At 64.1% G+C, this 18,419-nt stretch overlaps 2 protein-coding genes across 2 annotated transcripts; one reads left to right on the forward strand and one right to left on the reverse strand.

The window, feature by feature from the left end:
• Positions 1 to 591: 591 nt before the first annotated feature.
• FNDC11 (fibronectin type III domain containing 11) lies at positions 592 to 14,283 on the reverse strand. Its single transcript, XM_059896543.1, has 2 exons — positions 14,235 to 14,283; positions 592 to 1,613 (listed from the first exon to the last, which is right to left on the reverse strand). Exon 2 carries the CDS (start codon positions 1,608 to 1,610, stop codon positions 648 to 650), a length of 963 nt encoding a protein of 320 aa, XP_059752526.1. The 5' UTR covers positions 1,611 to 1,613; positions 14,235 to 14,283; the 3' UTR covers positions 592 to 647.
• On the forward strand, positions 4,638 to 18,104 carry LOC132348720 (tyrosine-protein kinase Srms-like). Its single transcript, XM_059896546.1, is given in 15 exon segments — positions 4,638 to 4,775; positions 4,777 to 4,822; positions 4,825 to 5,002; positions 8,970 to 9,021; positions 9,023 to 9,092; positions 9,249 to 9,415; positions 10,450 to 10,592; positions 10,682 to 10,839; positions 11,275 to 11,370; positions 11,373 to 11,449; positions 11,547 to 11,694; positions 11,919 to 12,065; positions 16,644 to 16,728; positions 17,139 to 17,214; positions 17,777 to 18,104. Coding segments are annotated over 13 exon segments (1,500 nt in total). The 3' UTR covers positions 16,724 to 16,728; positions 17,139 to 17,214; positions 17,777 to 18,104.
• The last annotated feature ends 315 nt before the right edge of the window (positions 18,105 to 18,419 follow it).

An 18,419-nucleotide genomic window follows, 5' to 3' on the forward strand; every position in this document is an offset into this window, starting at 1 on the left:
GACCCTCACCCACCTCACAAAGGGGGTGCTTCAGCTTCTTTTGGGGAGAAGATAGTACTTTTATTTTCATTAAAAAAAATAAAATAAAATGTCCTCTTGGCCTTGGGTTCCCTGGCCTCAATGAAGCTGGGGCTGATAGTACTGGGGCCTATCTGTGACTGCCCCCAGCGGGGTCTCGGCAGGACTTGGGGGTACTGCCCTCCCTTGAGGAATCCCAGCGTAAGAGGCAGGAAAGATGGCCAGAGCCTGTGCCCAGGTGTCACAGCTGGTTACTGTGATGGGGATGGGGGAGATGGACGTGGGAGGGGCAGGGGCTGCCACCTGGCAGGCCTTGGAGCAGCTCTCCTCATTGGTAGTGGCAGCTACGTGCCAGGGCTGAGGCTTCTTGCTCCAGGGGTCAGTGTCCTGGAAAGGCCAGCCTGGGACTCCCCCTAGAAAAGGAAGCAGGAGCTGGGGGGGCCAGGGACTTGTGGGTGGGCTGGGCTGAGTCAGGAAAAACACTCATGTGGCTGCCGCCTCCTTTAAAAAGTAAGTAGGTTTGTTTCTTCAATTGTCTATGTGTGTTTATACTCCTCTTTATTAGTGGATAAGTACTAGAAAATCATTTCTAGGAAGGTGTGGTCAGGGCCGGGCCTAGCTTGCCCAGCCTACGGGGGGGCGGGCCCTTCAGGGGGCCTAGGCCTGGTCTGCAGGGTGAGGCTGTCCAGCCAGGGCTCGTACACCAGCGTGTAGCCCTCCACCCTCTTGATAGTGAACTTGTAGGAGCGGTTGGGCAGCAGGTTTCGGACGTCAAAGGTGCAGGCGGCCACGGGGAAGATGCCGCACTGCAGGCACTCCTGCTGTGTCTGTGGGTCCAGCAGCTCGTAGCACAGCTCAAACTGCTCTGGCACGGCCGGCTGCAGGGTGACAAACCAGCGCAGGCTGACCCAGTCCTGGTGGGCCACCGACTCCTTGCGGTCGAACGTGACGGGCATCTTGGTGCTCAGCGTGAGCTGGATGTGGGGGATCTTGGTGGCGTTGACGTCAGACACCAGGCGGTGTTTGGCGTGCAGGCGCCCTGGCACCATCGTGGCCAGGAAGCTGTCCGTGGTGGCCGCCAGGTCTGCCAGCCGCTGCTCCACGAGCCGCCAGCCCGCCAGGAAGGGCTGAGGGTCCGGTGACTCGAGCAGGGCGTCCAGCTCAGAGCGGCCGTGGTCTAGCTGCTGCAGCAGCTCCCCGAGCAGCTGGAGTTGGATCTTGGTCTGGGCCGCGCCCACCTTCTTCATGCGCTGGAACTTCTGCGGGTCGATGAACTGGAACGTGGTGGGCAGCACCCGCGGGTTCTGGTCGCCCAGGGCCAGGTGCTTGGGGAGGAGCTCGAGGTGGTAGGAGCACTTCTTGAGGAGCTCCACGTGGGCGTGGTGGCGCTTGAGCAGCTGGGGGCTCAGGGCCGAGGTCAGGAACTTGCGCAGAGCGTTGCGGCGCTCCGCGTAGGCCCGCCACGTCTCGGGCTCCAGCAGCTGCCGACCCTCGGCCTCCTCCGCCTCCTCCGCCTCCTCCTGGTCCAGGAAGCACTGAGGGCCGTCCAGCTTCATTCCGTCCGGGTCCAGGCCTGTCACCTGCAAGTTCATGGTCTGGGAGCAGCGGGTGGAGGGCAGGGTATGAGCGGGACGGTCAGACTGGCCTCTGCCGCCCACCCAGGGGCTCACTCGGGGCAGTGTTTGTGTGGGGGTGACTCCAGGCCCACTGGCCCCCATGCTGGGCCCTCTAGCCTGCTGGGGGGGCCGGGGAGGACTTTGTGGGGAGGGCTCGTCTCTCTGGAAAGAGGCTGCTTGGAGGGCCGGGTGAGCAGTCTGCAGATCTAGATAAAAGCGGACACCGCGGGGCCGACACGACACTCTACTGATGGTCGTTTGTGATGACGCAGGGCGGGGCTGAGACGGGGGCTCTGGGCCAGGATGGCCCGTGCGAGAAAGCCCAGCCACTGCCGAGCTGTGCAGCCGTGTCTGAAATGGTGTCACGCCGCTCCCTGGAGCTGTTGACAGGATTCAGTGTGATCCTGTCTGAGCAGCACCAGACCCCAGCTGGGGACACCCCTGTCCTGCACACCCTCCACGCCCCACTACAGGCGCAGAGCAGACGACAGGGGCCAAGCCCAGGAGGCAGGGCGGCTGCCGGCCTCAGCTCTGAGAAGTAAACATGCCAGTTCCTGGTTACCGAGCCCTGCTGTGTCCTGGGGCCTCAGGACCTCCATGAGCCCACTGAGCCCATGAGAAAAGCCCCTGAACGGTTACCCTGCCTCACAGATGGGGCGCCTGAAGCTAGAACAGTTCGTAGCTTGCTCTCCATCCAGGCTTCTAGCCCAGCCGTAGACCCCAGAGCCTGAGTGTCCTTCTGCACCCCTCCCCAGCCTGGGTTCCCAGCTCTGAGTGTCTGTGGGAGGGGCCGGTGCACCCCACAGCTGGGCATAGCTGTGCTCCCAGGCTGGCAGGCCCTGCCCACAAGGCTGGGGCTCCTTGGAGAAGGGACCAGCATCCCCGGCTGCTGTCCCAGGTCCCAGCCACCCCCAAGGGCAGTGAGACAGACTCAGTGGCTTCAGGGGTTGGATGAATTCCAAACGGGAGCTGAGAGGCTGAGTGACTCGCCCAAGGCTGCTCTGCTAAGGGGCAGAGTGAGGTTGGGACCCAAGTTGATCTCCCTCCCCAAATGCCAGGCCTTGACCTTCCTGGGCAGAAGCGGCACACCCTGGTCCTGGACACTGCAGACAGGGTATCTGGGCTGAGGTGCAACAGAGACCAGGACCCAGGACTCCTGCCCTAAGTCCTGCGGTGGCCGGAGCCTGGGGCAGATTCAAGCTGCCTCTGGAGGGAACTCTAGCTCCAGACCTGGCTACAGGTCAGAGGTGTTTCCAGATGCCCACCGTCTCTCAGGTGGAAAAGGCAGAGGGGCTGCTGGTGAACTCCTCCAAAGAAGCCTCCTGTCCTGGCCCTCCTACCCAGACCTACACCCTCCTCGCCTCCGAGACCCCCTACACTCCCCCGGCCCCAGTCCCACTTGCCCCCAACCGACCCCCACCCGCGCCCGCCTGCCCACCTCTGCCACACTGCCCTAGCCCTCCGTCCCCCCAGCCCGCCTCCCCGCGCCCACTTGCCCTTCGTCCTGGAGCGGGCAGAGCAGTGCTGCCGACTGTGCGCAGGGCGGGGGTGCCCAGCCTTGCGCCGCGGCGTTCCGCGGGTTGCCATGGGGACCGCGGGCCTTTGTGACGTCCCGCCCCCCGGGGGTGGGGGGCGGGGTGGGCGGAGAGCCCAGGGCGTGGGGGTCGAATGCCCTCGACCTGAGGGGCTGCGGGCAGATCGCGCGGGGCTCGCTCCCCCGCCCCAGGACCCGACTGAAGGAACCGAGTCTCAGCCCCGGGCCCGCCCCCAGGTTTCAGCTCAGACAGACCGTCCAGAGGCTTCGCTCCCTTCCCTGGGAACCTGGGGTGTCACGCACGGCCCGAGCCCCGGCCGGGATGCCTCCTCAAGCCAAGGGACGCCACTTGCCTCCACCCCCTTGCAGGTCAGTGGTGGGGACCCTTCCAGACTAGGGTGTCTGTCCCTGAGCTCCCCTCCCATTTTATTCCGTGGCAAGGCCTGCCCCCCAGGGCACGCCCACCACTCCCGGTAACCTCACTCTTGGGAGGAGGCTTTGCCGGGCTAAGCGCCCAACAGCCTGTCCTCTGGGTCCAGGCCTGGGAGGGAGTGCGTGGGTGCCCTGGGCGCTAACTCTGTAAGTTGTAGCTGTTGTTATGTTGTTATTTAGGGGTCTGAAACGCAAGAGTTGGATTTGGAAAGGGGGTACTATCTGAAGGTTGAAGGGGAGGCTGGCACCTGGAAAGTGGTGAGAGGAAGCCGCCCGCAGCCCTGCGGCCCACCCACAGAGAGGCGGTGGGCGGCAGAGCAGTCTCCCCTCCTGCTCTGGGTCAGGCATGTCCTGGACCTCTGCCATCTCTGGCCCCATCTTTTTTTTTTTTTTTTCTATTTCTTGCTCCTCAGCCAAATTTTTAAAATGCAACTTTCAGTTTTGAGATAATTGTGGGTTCACCTGCAGTTATAAGAAATAACACAGAGATCCCAAGCACCCTTTGCCCATTTTCCCCAAGGGGAACACCTAGCGGAGCTGTCCTACAAGATCACACCACGAGAGTGACCTTGACAGTCAAGACGCAGACGTCTCCTTCCCCACAGGAACCTCCCCGCGTCGCCTTCTACAGCCCACGAGACTCCACCCACAACGGCCCCACCCACCTAGACCCCGCCCATAGCCCCGCCCCGACGCCGGTTTTGGGAAACCCTCTTCCAGGCCCCGCCCCGACGCTGTCCTGGGACAGATCCCGCCCCAGACGCACGCGGCTCGGAGCGGTTGGGGACCAGTCCTGCCCGCGAGACACGCTAGAGGTTGAGGAGAGCAGCGGCCGTCGTGTGGCCGGGGCTGGAGGGCCACCCTGCGCTGGTGTGAGCACCGCAGGGAGCGTGCGGGGGCCTCTGGAGCGACTCTCACCCGCCCACCCTGCGCCAGCAGGGGCGCCGCGCCGCCCCTTCAGTTTCTCCCCGTCGGGGTCCCCGAGCCCCGCTGCTGCACCCTCTCCGTCCCCTGCAGGGCCTGGCGCGCCGCCGGGCATGGAGCCCTTCCTCAGGAAGCAGCTGACCTTCCTGTCCTTCTTCTGGGACAAGATCTGGCCGGCGGGCGCGCCGCGGTTGCCGGACCCGGACTCCGACGCCGACGTGGAGCCGGAACCCGCGGCAGCGGAGCCCTCCCATCGCGGAGCCCTGCAACCCCCCGGCCCCCGCGCAGCTCTTCAGGGCGCTGACTTCACGGTGCGGAGCGCGGAGGAGCTGAGTGTCAGCCGCGGGGAGAGGCTGCACGCCCTCAGGGAGGAGGGCGGCTACATCCTCGCCCGCAGGCTCGCGGGCTGGCCCAGCACGGGGCTGGTGCCCATCACCTACGTGGCCAAGGCCGCCCCTGAGACGCTCTGGAACCAACCGTGAGTACCACCCGCTCTGGGGAGACAGGAGTAAGCCAGGATAGAGTCTGGGGACTGCACGTCCAGCGTCACTCCTCCAGGCCCCGCCTCACAGTGGTGAGCAAGCAGAAAGGTGTGGTGCAGGGACGGTGTGCCTGGGCACCTGATTCCGCTAGGAGGGCACCTGATTCCGCTAGGAGGGCACCTGATTCCGCTAGGAGGGAACCTGATTGCGCTAGGAGGGCACCTGATTCCACTAGGAGGGCACCTGATTCCACTAGGAGGACAGCGGCAGTGCCTCTGGCAGGAGTGGTTAAGCAGAGCCGCGAGCTGGCTGGCTGGTGTGTGTGCGTGCCGCACTCGCCAGGCCCTCCTGCTCGCACCCAGGGATTCAGCCCCGGCATCCAGCAATCTTTGCGGACGGGTCGTTCCTTGGAGGGCAGGGGACTGGGGGCTGGGATGCAGTTCTGAGTGAGCCGGGGAGGACATGAGTGCGCAGCGAGGCCATCCTTGTGCGGTGAGGGGGCGACCCGGGGGTGGAAGGGGTGATAAGCCGGGTCAGAGAGAGGTCCACACTCACCTGGCCCCCTCCCTCCTGCTCTGGGCCAGGTATGGGGCAGACATGGCCCTGGTGTTTGGGATTGCTCCCAAAGAGGCTCGTTTAGGGGGTGGATACAGGTGGGGGAGCCCACCCATTCCCCTGAGTGCCCTCGGCCCCTAGGGCCAGGGCAGTCTACAGGTGGGGAGAGGCTGGCACAGGCACTTGTCTATTTGCATGCCAGTCTGTGATCATGGAGGGAAGCAGAGGCTGGGCACTCTTCCAGAGGAGGTGACCTCTCGGCGCAGGCTCAGGGTCCGCAGGAGAGGGTAGCCTCCCGGCACAGCTGTGTGCCCGCGCTGAGCAGGGCCCTGCCATGTGGCTGTGGACACAGTACATGGGCCTCAAACGTTTGATCCACACCCTGGGCGTGGTCCTTACCTGTCTTTCTCCGGAATGTCTTGGCCACTGTAATCCCTGGCTTCTATTTATTTATTTTTGGCTGTGCTGGGTCTTTGTTGCTGTGCGAGGGCTTTCTCTAGTTGCAGCGAGCAGGGGCTACTCTTTGTTGCAGTGCACGGGCTTCTCATTGTGGTGCCTTCTTTTGTTGCGGAGCACGGGCTCTAGGCGCGCGGGCTTCAGTAGTTGTGGCTCACGGGCTTCAGTTGTTGCGGCTCGTGGGCTCAGTAGTTGTGGCTTGTGGGCTCTAGAGCACAGGCTCAGTAGTTGTGGCGCACGGGCTTAGCTGCTCCGCGGCATGTGGGATCTTCCCAGACCAGGGCTCGAACCCGTGTCCGCCACATTGGCAGGCGGATTCTTTTTTTTTTTTTTTTTAACATCTTTATTGGAGTATAATTGCTTTACAATGGTGTGTTAGTTTTTGCTTTATAACAAAGTGAATCAGTTATACATATACATATGTTCCCATATCTCTTCCCTCTTGCGTCTCCCTCCCTCCCACCCTCCCTTTCCCACCCCTCTAGGTGGTCACAAAACACCGAGCTGATCTCCCTGTGCTATGCGGCTGCTTCCCACTAGCTATCTATTTTACATTTGGTAGTGTATATATGTCCATGCCACTCTCTCACTTTGTCACAGCTTACCCTTCCCCCTCCCCATATCCTCAAGTCCATTCTCTAGTAGGTCTGTGTCTTTATTCCCATCTTGCCACTAGGTTCTTCATGACCTTTTTTTTTTTCCCTTAGATTCCATATATATGTGTTATATTTGCTGTATTTGCTTTTCTCTTTCTGACTTACTTCACTCTGTATGACAGACTCTAACTCCATCCACCTCACTATATATACCTCCATTTCGTTTCTTTTTATGGCTGAGTAATATTCCATTGTATATATGTGCCACATCTTCTTTATCCATTCATCCGATGATGGACACTTAGGTTGCTTCCATGTCCTGGCTATTGTAAATAGAGCTGCAATGAACATTTTGGTACATGACTCTTTTTGAATTATGGTTTTATCAGGGTATATGCCCAGTACTGGGATTGCTGGGTCGTATGGTAGTTCTATTTTTAGTTTTTTAAGGAACCTCCATACTGTTCTCCATAGTGGCTGTATCAATTTATATTCCCACCAACAGGGCAAGAGGGTTCCCTCTTCTCCACACCCTCTCCAGCATTTATTGTTTCTAGATTTTTTGATAATGGCCATTCTGACTGGTGTGAGATGATATCTTGTAGTTTTGATTTGCATTTCTCTAATGATTGATGATGTTGAGCCTTCTTTCATGTGTTTGTTGGCAATCTGTATATCTTCTTTGGAGAAATGTCTATTTAGGTCTTCTGCCCATTTTTGGATTGGGTTGTTTGTTTTTTTGTTATTGAGCTGCATGAGCTGCTTGTAAACCTTGGAGATTAATCCTTTGTCAGTTGCTTCATTTGCAAATATTTTCTCCCATTCTGAGGGTTGTCTTTTGGTCTTGTTTATGGTTTCCTTTGCTGGCAGGCAGATTCTTAACCACTGCGCCACCAGAGAAATCCCATCCCTGACTTCTAGATGGAGGGGGTGCCAGCTGGGGAACCCTCGGGGCAGAGATGCCTCTTCCCAGCCCCAGCACCAAGAGGTGATATGCTGGCTGAGAACAGGCCAGAAGCTGGTTGGTGAACAGGGCTAGCAAAGCTAGGCTCAGCTGCCCAGACCTCGCCCTGACACGGGCCCCTGGTATTGCACCAAGCTCGGTCTCTGCCGACCAGCAGCAGGTCTCAGCTTCACTCAGGCCACCTACAGCATCTTGGGGGCCCCTCAGCGTTCCCACAGTCTCCTGGGGGATTTGCATCTGGGGGAAAAGCTTGATTCACAGGAAGGTGCCTCCTCAGAGGACTCCAGGCCTCCGCCCCACAGCCAGCCCTTCTGATGGGTAGGGGCCTACAGTCCCTCCAGGTAGAGGACGGACCCCGAGAGCAGCTCCTGGAGGCGGCTGGCAGGGTCCTGGGGGAGGGGAGGGGCTGCTGGGAGGAAGAGCTAATGACAGCGTGTCTGGGCTGAGATGCGAGGGCTGCCACACTCGTGGTGTCCTCAGCCCCAGATACCTGGCTCCTGTCCACAGGCCGGCGGGCCGGGGAGACCCCTCAACCCCCACTGAGAGGCCCACTGCTCTCCAGCTGCAGGGCCCCCGGTCTTGTCGCCCACTGCTGCACACCCCAGGGACAGGCTCCAAGAACGTCGCGGAAGGCGAGGTGTGCGCGGGGGCTGGGCCCTGCCCCCCAGGCCCTGAAGTGGGTCCAGGGGAGGGGTGGGGTGGGAAGCACTGCTGTCCTGGGAAGGTCCCCTGTAGCCCCTTCCCATGGGAGAGGCTCTCCTGGCTAGAGGGTCCCAGACAGCAGGCCTGGCTGCAGGAGGAGCCCGGCAGCCGCACGGGGCTGTGCCTCCTGCCCCCAAATCAGTGTGTTCCCAGCCTGCCAGCCAGCCAGGGCTCCTCTTGGGGGACCCACGTCCACAGGTCCTTGACACTTCCCCGTGTATCTGCTGATTTCCCCCCCAACATACCCCAGGCCTGTGCCACTCTGCCCCCCATCACCCCACCCCTTCCTGCCTCCAGCCTCAACCCAGCCCCCTAAGTGACTCTGGCCTCTTCCCCGTAGCCCCCCAGGGTGGGCACAGGCCTCTGTGCCAAGGCAGGCCTGTCTCTGCCCCTGATCTGCCAGGCCCCACCCTCGCCCCAGGCTGCAGCAGTACCCGCCCGCCAGCTTTGCCTACCTGGTCCCCTCTTTGGGGGGTGCCCCCACCTTGTGTCCAGTCCCCGATGACTCCAGAGGCTGGGCCCTGTGGGCCGGGGCAGGTGTCGATCCCGGACTGGGTCCCCAGTACCGGGAGCCAGGTGTTGCTTCTCCCTGTCACCTGCGCGGAGTGGGCCTCTGGGGCCTGGCCCATGGTGGGCAGGGCTTGCTCGGGGCTGGGCCGGTGTGGGGACCGCTGTGCCTGCCCTTTGCAGCTGGTACTTCAGTGGCATCAGCCGAACCCAGGCCCAGCAGCTGCTCCTGTCCCCCACCCAACGTGCTGGGGGCCTTCCCCGTCCGGCCCAGCGAGAGCAGCCACGGGGACTACTCACTGTCAGGTACCGGGTGCCCTTGACCTTGGGGTGGTTGCTTCCCAGTCAGTGCCAGCCCCCAACCCACCTCGGGCCCGACCGTATGGATCACCTGGTTGGGGTGGCGGGAGGGTCTGGGCAGGCTGCAGCCAAGATGTGGCCTCCATCTCTGTGCCCTCCCAGTCTGGGCCCGGACCAAAGTCCACCACTACCGTATCTCCAAAGCAGCCAATGGCAGCCTCTACCTGCAGAAGGACCAGCTCGTCCCCAGCCTGGAGGAGCTGCTGGCCTATTACAAGGCCCACTGGAAGCTGATCCAGAACCCACGGCTACAGCCCTGTGTGCCCCAGGTGGGCCCATGCCCACCCCCCTGCCAGGTTGCCCCTCCTGAGAGACAGTCCAGCACGCGTCCAGCTGGCCCGCTCCGACCCTGGGTGCTGCCCGGGGGGGACCTGATGAAGCCTGCAAGCACCAGGTGCCCCGTGACTCCTCCGCGCTCTGGTCGGTCCCTGTGGGTTATGTTTCTTGTTTTAAATTAATTAATTAATTAATTTTTGGCTGCGTTGGGTCTTCATTGCTGCACGCGGGCTTTCTCTAGTTGTGGCGAGCGGGGGCTACTCTTCGTTGCGGTGCGTGGGCTTCTCATTGCGGTGGCTTCTCTTGCTGCAGAGCATGGGCTCTAGGCGCGCGGGCTTCAGTAGTTGTGGCGCACAGGCTTAGTAGTTGTGGCTCGCGGGCTTAGTTGCTTCGCGGCATGTGGGATCTTCCCAGACCAGGGCTTGAACCCGTGTCCCCTGCATTGGCAGGTGGATTCTTAACCACTGTGCTGCCAGGGAAGTCCAGGTGTTATATTTCTATGGGATTCTCTGGGGTGGGGGGAAGATGAGGCCTGTAGGATGCCCTCCCACCCCGCCCAGCCCTGTAGAGCGGCCAGGAGGGGAGGGCAGGTTGGGGAAGGCATCTGGGGAAGGTGCCCACGGCAGCCCCAGACCAGTGCGGAGGCTGTGGGAGGAGATGCTGGTGGGGATGGCGCCACACCTGCGCTGGAGCCGTGGTGCCTGCGCCTGTCCCAGGTGAGCAGTCCTGCCGGGGGGCCGGGCAGCCATCTGGTTCCTGTGGTCTCTTGGTGACAGTCCGGACGGGGATAGTAATGAGTGTTTGTGGATGGATGCCTGCCGCCAGCAAAGATGCCATTAGGTCTGGAAGCAATGAGGGCCAAGCCTCCAGAGGTCAGCACCTGGGCCATCTGCCCCGGCCAGCACCAGGGTTGAGTGTGTGCTGGGGCGCAGGGGCAGGGAGCCAGAGGCCTGGGACCCCAGGAGCAGCTGCCCACTCTGCCTAGGGAGCCACAGGCAAAGGCCCTGAGTGCCCCCCACACCCGCAGATACCCCCTGAGCAGGACAAGTGGGAGCAGCCCCACTCTGAGTTCACCCTGCGGAGGAAGCTGGGTGAAGGCTACTTCAGGGAGGTGTGGGAAGGCCTGTGGCTAGACTCCATGCTCGTGGCGGTCAAGGTCATCAGACCAGGTGGGTGGGGCCCCCTGGAGCCTGGGGCAGTGGCGGGGGGCAGCAGGTGGAGGGGCGGGTTCCAGAGCGCTGTCCTGTCCCACAACTGACGGACGTGAAGGTTGCCGACCTGGCCCAGGAGATCCAGATGCTCGTGAGCCTGGGGCACGAGTGCCTCATCTGGCTGCACGCGGTGTGCTCCGCGGCCGAGCCTGTGTACATCGTCACCGAGCTCATGCGCAAGGGCAGCCTGCAGGCCTTCCTGGGCAGTGTCGCGGTGGCCACACCTCCTGGCCGGGGGGGACGGGGACACTGCCCCTTCTCATGCGGGCCTTTGACGGTGCTCCAGGCCTTTTTACTGAACCCCGATCCTCCGAGGCCGAGATGGCTGTGGTGGGCTCTGGCCACAAGTGAGGTCAGGCCGGGTCCAGGAGCTGAAGCCTCTGGATCACCAGCCCTGTACTAGGTCATCGTGGACCCAGCCCGGCTCTGGGCACCCCCTCTCGACCTTGGCCCATTTCTGTCCCTGGTTGGGGACCCGGCCCGGCTGCCATGAAGCAGCCTGCATGGGGGGGGACAGCACAGTGCCCACTGCAGCCCTGGTGAAAGGTGCCATCCTTGCCCATCTTAGAGCTGAGGACACTGGGGTGTGGAGGGCAGAGACGGGCAGATGCCTGTCCCCTGACTGTCAGCCCCAGCTGCAGGCCCCGAAGGCCAGGCCCTGAGCCCGCCCCTCCTGCTGACCTTTGCCTGCCAGGTGGCCGAGGGCCGGAGCTACCTGGAGGAGCGGCGCATTGTGCACTGGCCGCCAAGCACCTGCTCATGGGTGACGACCTGGCCTGCAAGGTGGCTGACTTTGGCCTGGCCTGGCTGCTCAAGGTCAGTGTGGGCTCTGGCCACGGGCCGCTGGGTGGCCAAGGGGCATGGGGGGATGGCACCCCTCTGCCCACCATGCCTCTGGTCTCCCCTCGCCCAGGACGACGTCTACTCCCCACGCAGCAGCTCGAAGAGCCCCGTCAAGTGGACGGCGCCCGAGGCGGCCAACTACCGCGTGTACTCACACGTCTGGTCCTTTGGGGTCCTGCTCTACGAGGGCTTCACCTACGGCCGGCGTCCCTACCAAGGTAGGCCTAGAGGCAGCACGGGGTCGGAGGCAAGGCATAGTCCAAGGGAGGAAGTGTGGGAGCCCGAAGGAGGAAGCAGCCCCTGCCCCGGGGGTCGCCGAGCCTGGAAGGGGCACCGGGCCTGGAGGCTGAGTGCTTGGCAGGGTCACCCTGGAGGGCTCCAGGGTGACCCCCAGGCAGAGAGGGGCAGCCCCTGCCCAGCCCCTCTCCTCGCTCCTCCCCAGGAATGAGCAACCACGAGACCCTGCAGCAGATCTCGAGAGGGTACTGGCTGCCGCGCCCGGCCGCCTGCCCGGCCAAGGTCTACGCGCTCATGGTGGGGTGCTGGAGGGGCCGCCCCGACGAGCGGCCGGACTTCGCCACGCTGTGGGGTAAGCTGGGCGCCCCGCCCTCACGTCCCCTCTGCCCAGGCGCCCCCCTCGCGGGACAGTGTTTGCCGTCGACACGCCCTGGGATGCCTGATGCCCGGAACTGATGCCAGCCTGCGGCGCCTCTGGCCATGGGCCTCACGCCCTGACGCACGCTGACACGCACAGCTTGTGTGCACGAGGCAAACACACGCAGACTCCCGCTCAGACAGGCGAGGGACTGGCATCTTCTGCCTGGATATCCCTGGAGAGGGAGGATCTCAGCAGAGAAGTCCAGGTGGAGCCCGAGTTTGCTCTGGCCTCGGGGAGACGCTGGACGGAGAGGCCTTCTGCCCGTGCCTGCCGCCCTGAGCCCCAGTTTTCTCTGAAGTCCCGCTGTGGCCTTGTTGAAGCGGCCGGTGCTGGGGCTCAGGCAGGCCCGGGGCGCCAGCCTCATGCGGCACAGGCTGGGCACGGACGCTACCTCCCATGGGCCTCAGCCCCCGAACCAGAACAGGAGCTGGAGTTGACAGCTCGGCCCACCAGCTGGTGGATCATGGCCGAGGAAGAGCTGGCCCCCATGTGGCCCAGGCCCCCACCCCAGGGCATCTTGGCACCCAGATCTGGGGACCCCGAGGAACACGACCCCTGGGCTATTGGCAGGAAGCAGCGGAGGCTGCAGAAGCCACGTGGACAGCCTTTCCCATCCCCCTGGGGCTGGAGCGGTGGGGCGGGAGTGAGCAGGGTCAGGCCACAGGAAGGTCAGACTGGTGGCTGGGTGACACTCCAGGGCCCAGGGCGCTTCTCTGCAGGTGGACAAAGGTCGGGGAGGCAGAGTGCCTCAGACGCGGGGTCCCGGGCGCTGGCCTGGCTGTGCAGGGTCGGCATGGGGGTGGGCGTGGGTGCCGTGGCATGCGGGCACCCGGGCGACAACCGGCTCTCCTGGGAAAGGAAGCAGCCAGTTTCTGGGGTGTGACTGCTCCCACGGGGCTGATTTCAAGCCACGTCACGGCGTCACCAGATGTGGAGCTGGCGGGACGTGCACTCTTGGCTCCACTGCCCCCTGCCGGCTCCGGTCCCATGAGATGGACCGTGGAGGGCGGGGACTGGGCAGGTGGGGTCTGCCTTCAGGGTTCCCTACCCCTGTCCTGGGAGCCGCAGGCTGGCAGCTGTGCCCCAGAGGCCTGTGCATGGCCGCCCAGCTCCTCAGTCCCTGGAGGGTCAGCTCTGCCCTGCAGCGGCCAGTTAGTCCTCACCATGACCACAGGTCCCACCCGGGGGCTGGCACCGGGCAGGGAAGCTGGGAGCCTCAGGTGCAGATAAGTGACCCCCCCGCCGGGGCTGCTCAGATGCTCAGAGAACAGAATCTGTGTAGGGTTGGAGAAACTGGCGGCGGGGGGGTGACACCTCGGGCAGAGGCAGCCCAGAGGGAGGAGGTGAGGACAGGCCACTTCAGGAAGGCCCCCAATCACCCTGGTTGTAGGTCAGAGCCTTGGACACCGTCCCCCTGACCCAGGCAGATGGGGGGAGGGGGCAGGAGGGTTTGGCCTGAACCTTCTGGGACTCCGGGCAGCCAGGCCTCAGCTCTGACTTGGGCTACAGCCCCTGAACCCCTCTATCCTGTCTTGGGAGAGCTGAGGGGCCGGAGGGTGAGGGCTGGAGCTGGGCTCCCGCGGCGCTGGGCGGTTCCCAGACCAAGCAACAGGGTGGAGCTCGGGGATCGAACACATTGAAGGGCTCACTCTGTTTCCCGGGGACTGGGGTGCGTGGGGAGCAGAGCTGGCAGGCATCCTGCGAGGGGAGGAACGTGCTGGGCGGGGTGACAGGAGAGCCAGGTGTGCGTGGGGGTCACTGGCACATCCCTGGGGCGTGTCATCAGCACAAGCTGAACAGGTTTGGTGCTGGTGCCCTGGGAGGGATCAGCCTCGGATCCCTCCCGCTTCCCCGTGTGGTTCAGGCAGGACCTGGCACGTCTCGCCGAGGCCCCCGCGGACACGGCTCACAGGTGGGACCCAAGGCCCGAGGGGGCCGGAGTGTTCTGGCCGTTCTGGCCGGCGGTGAGGGGTGCGCGTGTGGGGGTGAGGGAGCCCGACGGATGCCGAGCCCCTCCCCGCCCAGCTCCACCCCTCCCCTCCGGGCCCTGCCCCTCCTTGGTCAGCGGGTTGCCCGTATGTTCACGAACTTGTTAAGTACCTGTTGCTGATCTCAAAGTGAGGCAGGTGGTGCCGTAGTCTCTTCTCCCTGAAAGGGAAAGCGCCAACAAGAAGGGTTAGTACACGATTTCCCCTGGCCATCCTCCTCACAGCCCTTCTGTCGGGGGCAGAGTCCCTGGCACCCCAGCTTCCCGCTGGGGAGGAGGCGCCTGGGCCTTGGGGGAGCTCCTTTGGGGGCGGGCAGAGAGGCAGCCCCCCCGGCCGTCCCTGAGTCCCGGGTCAGTCCCGGCAGCCCTGGGAGGTTGGGGAGGGTGTGCCTTGCCCTTCACCCTCCAGCTCTGAGTCCCACGCCCCCTGGCTGAGTGCCCCCGTCTGAGTGGTGACCCCACCCTCCTGGCACTTAGGTCTGACCATGTGGGCAGGGGCACCTGAGTGGCCGCTTGGGCAGGTTTCCCCCAGCGGGTGGGTAACAGCAGCGCCCAGACTGACCTGGCCCAGGGGGTGGGAAGACAGGTGGCCCTTGGTGTAGAGCCTAGGGTGCTTGGGGAGGTCTGGGAGGGGCGTCTCTGGTGGCACAGGTGTGGCTGGCACGGCTGCCTTGTCACAGGGAACTGAGCGGCGGCTCGTTGGGGCGGGGACGGCCTGTCGGGGTCAGCCCTGCCCACGTGCTGCTCCCAGCTGGACCAGAGAGGCGGTGAGGCCAGGTGGCCCAGTTCTGCCACTGCCCTGGCCATGGGGTCCCCGGGCCAGGCTCCCCTGGGCCCCAAGTATGTGGGCCTCTGGGACTTCGAGGCCCGCACAGCCGAGGAGCTGAGCTTCCGGGCAGGGGACCTCTTCCACGTGGCCAGAAAGGAGGAGGAGTGGTGGGGGACCGTGCTGCTGGACGGGGTGGGCAGGGCCCTGGCCGAGAAGGAGACGGGGGGGCTGGAGCCGTGAGTGTCCCCGCGGCCCTCGTGGGTCACTCCAAGTCTCCCGTCCCTGGGCCCTGCAGGGCGTCTATCGGGACAGAGCTCTGTGTCGCTGTGGCTGGGCTCCGGGCACGGGCAGGGACCCTGGGCTGCCAAGGAGGGGTGGCCCGTGGCTCCATCTCCCTGCTCCCCCAGTGGGGCTGGGCCTACCATCCTGGCCTTGGGATCCCTGGCTGGGGACATCTGGGGATGCGGGCTGCAGAGGCTCCGGCCCCTCCTCCGTGCCGGGACCCGGAGAAGGGCAGCCAGCTGACAGTGAGTCCGAGGCAGAGCCTGGGCCTTTTGGGGAGTGAGGCTTCGCCCACCTTCCAAACACCCGAAACCAGCCTGCTGGCCTGGTCAGAGGGAGCGGGAAGGCCATTGCGACAGGCCCGCCCGGGTGTGGGCCACAGACCTGCTGCCCGTCCCAGCACGGCTGCCCGTCGCTGGCAAGGTGGCTCCCAGAGACAACTGTGGGCCTGAGGGCTGCCCCGCAGGCTTGGGCCACAGGCGCAGCCCGGCGTGCGTGTGTCCACGCGGCCCCGGTGGTTCCCTGAGCGCTGGACGGGAGGGTCCGCCGGAGGGCCCATGGCCCCCCGTGTGCCTGTGCACCCCACTGATGGAGCGCCTACTGTGTGCCGGAGCCGACACGGGCAGGGTCCCCCCTCCTGGGGGGAGACACGTGAGCACGGCGCAGACAGGACCATCTCAGGCAGGGCCCCCGACAGTGATAAGGCAGGGGCCGGCACTGCCAGTGCAAAGGCCCCGGGCCCTGGGAACCCAGCACATTCGAGAAGTGGAAGGAGGTGGGGTGGTTGGCGGGGGATGGAGCAAATGGGAGAGATTCCAGAGGTGCTGGATTGGTGGGGGTGGCCCGCGGGCCCCACGGGGCTCAGTGCTGGGCAGTGGTCTTCCGTGCAGGGACCCACGTTCCAACGGGGCCTGAGGGAGCCGAGGGTGCAAAGGGTGGGGTGGCTGACAGCAGAGGTCCCCTGGGAAACTCCGCAGGCCCAGCCCTGCCCTGGCGCTGGGAGCTGGGGTGTGAGAATGCCTGTGGACATGTGTGGGTGCATGTGCGTCCCCAGGTCCCACGGTGCTAGAGCATGGCGTGCCTGTGGCCCGGGTGCAGAAGGTGGCCACAGAGTCACAGAACGATGTGGTCCAAGAGCATGGCCACAGAGCCACATCCGAGGTTGGGGAGGGTTGCTGTACCCACAGGATGGGGGGCTCTATTCCCACAGTCGGGGGACAGTCCGGGAAGGGTAGTGGGAGGGGCCTTCTCCACTTCTGGGTCACCAGGGTCTTTCCTGGGGTCCAGAACTGGCCACTTGGGACATTAGGGGTTGGTGATGGGCAAAGAAGGGCCTTTGGGTCAGTGAGTGTCGGCGGGCAGCTGTGGGCCGGGGTTGGGGGCACGAGGAGGCAGAGTATCAGGTGCGGGCCGGGACTCCGTGGGGGGCACAGGGGGGGTCTGTGCCGCTCAGGGTCCGCCTGCCCCGCAGGTGGTTCTTTGGCCGGATCTCTCACTTGGAAGCCCTGCACCGACTGCAGGCCGCGGGCACCGAGCTGGGGGCCTTCCTGATCCAGGTCAGCGAGAAGCCGGGCGCCAACTGCGTCCTCTCGGGTACCCGCTTCCCGCCCCTGCCTGCTCCGCAGCCCCACCTGGGCCTGACTTTGGGGCTCCTGGTCCCTAAACCCTTCGTGCATGCAGAGCCCGGCCCCTCCGGCCTGTCCCCTCTGCTGCGCTGTGACGTCCAGGCCCTGCTCTGGGAGCTCTGACCCTCAGTGGGTGCAGGCCCCGTGGCCTGGGCGCCTTCCCCGGGGTCTGGCCGGTTCTCTCCTCTCTGCATCGGGGGCACCCCTGCCAGTGGGCCCCTCTCAGCGCCTGTTCACAAGTGTCCCCTCCGTCCAGTGCGGGACCAGCAGACCGTTCGCCACTACAAGATCTGGTGGCAGGACAGCCAGTTGCACCTCAATGAGACTGTGTCCTTCCCCAGCCTGCCCGAGCTCGTGGACCACCACGAGGCCCAGAGCCTGTCCCACGGCCTGTGGCAGACCTCGCCCCGCCGAAAGGTAGGCCCCCTGCCCCCGGCCAGACCCTGTCCTTGCCCCTGCCCCCTACAGGGACGCAAACCCTCCGGTGGAGGTGGGTGTGGGTCCTGACCCCCTGACTGGCTGGGGGACCCCTGGGGACACTCAGCCCAGGGACTCTGGCTACGTGGGAACCGTGGTTGTGCAGAGCCGGGCGCGGGGGGACGGTGGGCAGGGGACGTGCCCTCCTTTGCCCACTCTCACCCTTGGGCCAGCTAGAGGTCAGCTGTGCTCCCGCTACGTCCTGAATCTCTCTGGGCTGGTGGGAGCTTGGGCTACGTGCCCCGGCGAGCAGCCAGACAGGAGTTTTGTCTGAGTGGCACTCAGGCCAGTGTCACTGGCCCAGAGCAGGTGCGGGGGAGGCGGGGGGTGGCGTTTGTCTGCAGGACACAGCAGGGGTCAGCCAGGCTCGGGGCAGCCCCTGGGAGAGCCTGGCCACGTGCCGGACGCTGGGACCCTCCCAACCAGGACGTGGCCCTGCATTTGAGGCTAGAGCAGGGGCTGACTTGCGGAGGACGGGTGCCCCCGCCCCGTGTCCCTGCAGCGTGAGCCGGAGCCCCTGCCCCACCGTGACGACTGGGAGAGGCCGCGGGAAGAGTTCACGCTCTGCGGGAAGCTGGGCTTCCGGCTACTTTGGGGAGGTCTTCGAAGGGCTCTGGAAGGACAAGGTCCGAGTGGCCATCAAGGTGATCGTCCGAGGTGAGCGGGCTCCAGGCCAGGGACTTCTGGCTTTACTCACGGGGGTGGGGCAGCCCACCAGCCCTGCGCCCTGACGCCCCGCCAACCACTCGCCGCCCTAACTTGGATCACCTGTGGCACCTACCGCAGTGTCCGGGTGGCATTCTCCTTTCATGCTGTTACCTAAATGCATTTATCTTAAAAGGGAATTTTAAATTCTTAATATAAATGGAAGGAAATCCATTAAAATAAGGAGGTCACTAGAAATCTGAAAAGGTTCATCTAAAATCTTCTTGGGACCCAGCAGAGGTTGGGATCGCCCACTTCAGGAACCAGGGGCCCAGGGGTGCAGGGGAACACACTTGGGAGGGGGTGCTCCAGCTCCACGTCTGGCTTGGGCAGGCGTAAACCACGTGGGGGTGTCTGTGGTCCCCGGGGGGTGGGGGGAGCAGCTGGTGGGCACAGCGGGCCCTTGGTGTGAACAGCGGGGACCAGGCTGTGTCTGCCCT

Source organism: Balaenoptera ricei, chromosome 15, assembly GCF_028023285.1.
Source record: "Balaenoptera ricei isolate mBalRic1 chromosome 15, mBalRic1.hap2, whole genome shotgun sequence".
Lineage (NCBI taxonomy): Eukaryota > Metazoa > Chordata > Mammalia > Artiodactyla > Balaenopteridae > Balaenoptera > Balaenoptera ricei.

Bases quoted from the DNA above. Each gene is read 5' to 3' on its own strand.
- FNDC11 (XM_059896543.1), bottom strand. From the start codon at position 1,610: ATGAACTTGCAGGTGACAGGCCTGGACCCGGACGGAATGAAGCTGGAC.